General features: G+C 41.8%; 1 protein-coding gene across 2 annotated transcripts in view; it reads left to right on the top strand.

The window, feature by feature from the left end:
* Positions 1-1,021: 1,021 nt before the first annotated feature.
* Positions 1,022-6,000, top strand: part of RBM41 (RNA binding motif protein 41) — a gene marked incomplete at its 5' end in the record, with an annotated part of 69,627 nt that continues 64,648 nt past the window's right edge. Inside the window, 4 exons of one of the 2 annotated variants that reach the window (XM_082864633.1) lie at positions 1,022-1,058; positions 4,156-4,272; positions 4,835-5,027; positions 5,724-5,928. In XM_082864633.1, the coding sequence (XP_082720759.1) occupies positions 1,051-1,058; positions 4,156-4,272; positions 4,835-5,027; positions 5,724-5,928 (523 nt within the window). Of the gene's footprint in view, positions 1,059-1,148; positions 1,367-4,155; positions 4,273-4,834; positions 5,028-5,723; positions 5,929-6,000 lie in introns of those variants that run through there. The other variant, XM_082864634.1, reaches the window with a different exon arrangement.

Raw genomic sequence — 6,000 nt, 5'->3', positions numbered from 1 at the left:
TATTTTTTAAGAGAAGTTTTAGATTCACAGAAAAGTTGCATAGTACAGAGTTCTGTATTCCTCCACTCAGTTTTATTTAGTGTTAACATCTTAAATAACTCTGGTATATTTGTCACAGCTAATGATAGATGTGATAATGATAATGATAGATAGATTATTAACTAAAGTGCATAATTTATTGATATTTCCATATTTTCTTACCTAGGGCCCTTTTCTGTCCCAGGATCCCACATTACATTTGGTCATCATGTCTCCTTTGATTCTTTTGTGACAGATGCTCAGACTTTCCATGTTTTTGATGACCTTGACAGTTTTGAGGAGTACACATCAGGTATTTTATAGTCAGTGTACTTTGAAATTTACATGTCACTTGTGAGATTAAACATCTTTCTTTTCATGTACTTAAGGACATTTGTATTTCCATTTCCGGGAACTAGGAGCCCATTCTCTTAACCACTGTGTTCTACCACTCTCTTGATTCATTGTAATTATCAATAAAAACATTCACGGGCCTGAATACACGTGGGTTTCTGATTCTCAGGATAGGAAGTACAATGTCTTAGCCTCTGTTAGAGACAGAGGAGAACCATTTGTGCTAGTGATGTGGTCAAACTTGAGTCTGATCACTCTGGTAACACTGCAGAGGATGAACCAGAGGCTCGACTGGAAACAGCAGGTAGGTGGGATGCAGGATAAGAAGTCCTTGAAAGCAGAAGCAGGGTTGATAGGGACACATTCGAGGGAAATTAGAGGGGCCAGGATTTGGTGATACTGGATGAGAGAGTCAAGAAGTCAAAGGCGACTCCTAGGCTTATGAGCTGGATATTTTGGATGTTACCTTTAACCTATACAAGAAATCCAAGAGAAATACTTGAACAATTCACAATATACCGGTTGCTCAGTACGTACTCTGGGTTCCTAGCTATGCGAGACTACAATTCCCAGAGCCCTGCGCTCCACCACAATCCCCTTAGAGTCGGCCGCGCAGAGTTCTGGGACTCGAAGTCCGCGGCCTATTTACCCAAGTTAGAGCTAGGGGCCTGTGGAAACATGAAGAGGTAAGGGCTTGTCTGAGAGCAGACGGCGAAGGGAGGTCTGTTCTATCTTTTAACTCTTCAAGTGGCTTTTGTTACTTTGGGTTTGGGGTTATGTCACGTTCTGGGGACGCGGTTTCGTGTGAGCGGGAAGACAAAGGAGGAGGGAAAAGGGGAGACGGGCTGGACAGGCCTGTAGGGCGAAGTTCAGGAAGGGCCGCCGCTGCTGCCGGTCCCCGTAGGCATGTCCTCCCGGCACAGGCACCTAGGCAACGGCGCCGGCCCCGGGACGGATGCTGTGACTCCTTCCTATTTCAGACGGACCTACCCAGGTAAAAGGGTCTTGGCCGCTTGATGAAACCGGCCTGCGCCGGAGAAACGCGGGCCAGCTCCTCCCTGTCCCGCCCTACCTCCACCCCATTCTCAGAAAGGGGTCCAGGGTGGGCGCGTTTATTCGCAGTGTTTGTGTGTTAAAGAGGACTTTCTCGGGCTCAGAGACCATGTAGTATTTTCAGGTCTTAAAGTAAGCAAGTGATACTTTGTTGTTACAAATTTAGAAGCAGGGTGCCAAACCGGTTCCACGTACTGTAAGAAAAGAAAGGCACCGCTGCGAGCGGTTCCCCCTACTGGTTCTGCAGGAAATGGCAGCTTTAACGTGGCTGGTCTTTGTTGAAAGCCTGAGCTTACAATTATTGACGGTACACAAAGCCTTTTTAAAGGATCCTCATTAAATTAGTTTTGTATTCATTCTGCAAGTAGAATAATCACTCTGGAATAGAGCGGTGCATTTAAATTCTTACTGGTATAATGCTCTCCTGCACTGTCAGTTTCTGCATCTTTTTCAAAAAAAGTTTCTGATTTTCCTTGTCTCAAAATGACTTTTAAAAAATGTTTATGATATCTTTCATACATGCAAAATAATGTATATATACAGGTTAAGGAATAATAATAGACTCGTACTCACTACAAGCTTTAGAAACAGAACATTACCAGTATCAGTAGCATGGATGCTGTATCATTTGATAACAGCAGTATCATCGATACAGTATTCATAGAACATTACCAGTATCAGAAGTACCTTGTGTGCCCTTCCCTGAGTGCTTCTCTTCCCTCCCTGAGGGGATCACTAGCCAGCATTTTGCGTTAATCATTCCCTTGCTTTTTTCTTTTTAAATAGTTTTATCACATACGAATTTATATCTAAACAAAGTGTTACTAGTGTTATCCAATTTTCAGCTCTACGCAGACACATATTACATGAATTTTTCTGTGACTTGCTTTTTTTCACTCCACATTTCTTTTTGAAATTCATGTGTACTGATGTATTTAGCTATGGTTTATTCATTTCAAAGCCACTTTAAACTTAGCAGGAACTTTCAGAATTCTAAACAATAAGTAACGATTAAGATACTGAAAATGAATTTTTGAAAACCCTGGGCCTATGGATACTTTAAAATTTCCCAAAGTTGGTATAAGTCTATCTAAAGTATGGGAATCTTGCTTATAATTATGGGAGATACATCTTTTACGTCTCATCATAACCCCAGTAGTAAAGGGCTGTTTTTTAAGAAAGGTATTTGATATTTATTTTCCTCATGGAATTAACTCACTTTGTTTTTGTCTTTTATAATCATTTGTTGCACACTTAAATGGTCCTGCTATTTCTTTACACTCAGAGTTTTTAATTATTTAGGGTTAGTTAGCTCATATTAGCATTACCTAGATTTCTACACAGTAGTGCTTAAGCTGTAAAATGTTATGACCCCCTTGATCTTTGTTTCTATACTCCCTTCTTTGGCAATCTTCTCCTCTCTCACAGCTCCAGATCCTGACAACACAGATGACTAAAGATTTCCATATGCAGCCTCAGACTCTTATCTATGCAACAGTTCTGCTATCACTTTCCTTTTAGCCAGTATCACATTGTCACCTCAGACTCAGTATGTCTTTGGAGCATTCCTGATACTTCATTTTGGTATTTCAATTGTAATAGGTAGTTGACTCAACACGGCTAACACAATAATGACTTCCCTTTCCCAAACCATTTAGTCCATCTGGAACTTCCTCTTTAGTTCATTGGTCCCATCTCTCAGTTACACAGCTTGAAATTCAGGGTTATCTTTCACTTCTCCCTTACCCCTACCTTCAAAAGGCCTTTCTCATCTAACCCTTCCTTTCAATTTCTATTACCACTCCAGTTTGTACTTTCATCACCTTATGCTTGATAAATTATAGCTTCCTAACTAGTTCTTCTGGTTTCTTTCTTACTATTCCATACTATTCCATAAGGCTTATTATAACCACATTCATTTTCCTAAACCATCGCTTGTACCATGTCACTTAACTACCTAATAAATTGCTTTCTACTACGTGTACATTAAGGTCCAGACCTCTTAGTTGGTGTATTTAAGGCCATTCACAGTCTGAGTCTAATTACCCTTCCGACATGATCTCCCAAGGCTCCCATACATGAATGCCAGCTAAATTAAACTTCTTATTATCCCCCAGAACATATTTCTGTCTCTTCATACTCGTTCTCCCTGTTCTTTCCTTCATCATACTCAATCCTTCAAATGCCAGTGTAAGAATTACCTTTCCCAAGTCTTCATTTACTACCTTGCCTCCCAATTATCTTTCTTCTGTGAACTACTGATTTGGCATATGCTTCATAAAGAAGATATAAAAGATATAAAATCTTTCTTCCTCTCTCTCTCCCTCTGTCCCTCTCTCTCTCCCTGTCCTTTTCCCTCTCCCTCTCTCTCCCTCCCTCCCTCCCTCCCTCTCTCTCTCTCTCTCTCTCTCTCCCCCCCTCTTCCCCTCTGCCCCACACATGCACTCAACACATACGTATCTGTTACCTTCCCCTAAATAAATTGCAAGTTTTTTGATGATAAAGACTCTGTCTTGAATATCTTTGACTCCATTAGTACCTAGCATAGTGCATTCATTGTGTGTAAACAGGTATTTAGTTAATGTTTGTGGAATGAATGATAAAGGACAACAAATAGAGAAGTGTCTTTGAACAAATGGGATCACTAATGGTAGATAATATAGATAAAGAATATATTTTGAGATTAACTGTCTCTTCTACTTTCCACATATATTCTTGTATCTATTCCAGGGTAAATAGCTGTGTGAAGAGTGATGAGCATGTCCTGGAGGAGCTGGAAACAGAAGGGGAGAGGCAACTGAAAAGCCTCCTTCAGCATCAGCTTGATACCAGTGTCTCCATTGAGGAGTAGGTATTGGTTTTGCAAACAGACTATCATAGACCCTCACCTCCAGGTGACAGACGCCTCTTAAAGTCTGGATGTAACACTCCTCTCCCAGCCCGCTTTCCTTGGCAAACTTCTACTTATTAGGCAGGGTTTTACTTCTGTGTCTCTTCCTCTAGGAAGCCTCCCATATCCCACTCCGTCTGGGCTAAGTACCTTTCCTGTATCTTCCTTTAACATACATAGCACTTATAATCCAGTATTATCATTGCCTGTTTACTTGCCTCTCTTCTACAGTTCTTCCACAAAAGCAGAAACTGTTTTTATCTTTTTTACTGTTTAATCCTCAGTACCTGGCACAGTCTCTGATGCGTAGTAGGTACCCAATAAATAAATATTTGATTCAGTCATTAGTCCTGGATTATTGGTGGAGTTCCATATCATTACAGTGGTGCTTCAGCCTAGAAATAGTATGTGAGAGAGAAATTGCCACTGAGTTTCATTGTGCCTCTTAATGGCGAGCCCCATTTCTGTGAATTGTGGTAACCTGAAGATGTTCTTACTCTCTTCCTGCTTGTTTTGCAGATGTGTATCTAAGAAAGAGAGCTTTGCTCCTGGTACTATGTACAAGCCCTTTGGGAAGGAAGCAGCTGGGACTATGACTTTGTCCCAGTTCCAGACACTGCATGAGAAGGACCAGGAGACTGCTTCTCTCAGGGAACTAGGGCTTAGTGAGACAGAAATCTTGATTTGGAAGAGCCATGTTTCAGGTGAAAAGGTGAGTGGGGCAAATTTTTTCTGGAGAACAAAAAGTAAGATCTTTTCATTTTGGTACTGAGAACCTTTTCATTTTTAGTTCTCACAACACTGAGCTTTGTGTCTGAATCTTCTTTGGTTTTTAGGATAGGGACCTTGGTAAAAGAGAAGCTGCTCCTTGACTTTTTTTTTTTTTTTTTTTTGCAGTACGCGGGCCTCTCACTGTTGTGGCCTCTCCCGTTGCGGAGCACAGGCTCCAGACGTGCAGGCTCAGCGGCCATGGCTCATGGGCCCAGCCGCTCCGTGGCATGTGGGATCTTCCCAGACCGGGGCACAAACCTGTGTCCCCTGCATCGGCAGGCGGACTCTCAATCACTGCGCCACCAGGGAAGCCCCTGCTTCTTGACTTTTTTTCCCCTAAACAAATGGGATTTTATTTTATTTTTTTTTAGTTTTATTTATTTATTTTTGGCTGTGCCACGTGGCTTGTGAGATCTCATTTCCCTGACCAGATGTTGAACCCGTGCCCTCGGCAGTGAAAGTGCAGAGTCCCAACCACTGGAGCACAGGATATTCCTGCTCCTTGACTTCTTAGCTAACATGTCTGTAAATGACCATTTCTGGGCCCTGATCATTTTCTTTCTTGTTTAAGGCATCAGATTGTCACTTTTAGGGTGTGTTCTCTGTGATATATGCCATCTCATTTCTCTTACTTCAGAGGGCGAGACTTAGGGCAACCCCTGAAGCGATACAGAACCGTCTTCAAGATATTGAGGAAAGAATCTCAGAGCGTCAGCGCATCCTTTGCCTGCCACAGAGATTTGCAAAGAGCAAACAGCTGACCCGGCGAGAAATGGAAATAGAAAATTCTTTATTTCAGGGAGCTGATCGTCACTCCTTCCTCAAGGCTCTTTATTACCAAGGTATGTGATCGCCACTGACTTGATATGTTCTTTCACTGACAGGAAGATTTAACATCAGGGCATTAACTATGA

Source organism: Leucopleurus acutus (genome assembly GCF_964270905.1).
Source record: "Leucopleurus acutus genome assembly, chromosome: X".
Classification (NCBI taxonomy): domain Eukaryota; kingdom Metazoa; phylum Chordata; class Mammalia; order Artiodactyla; family Delphinidae; genus Leucopleurus; species Leucopleurus acutus.
Note: the sequence above shows the minus strand (reverse complement) of the source record. Positions and strands in the feature narration are given on the sequence as shown.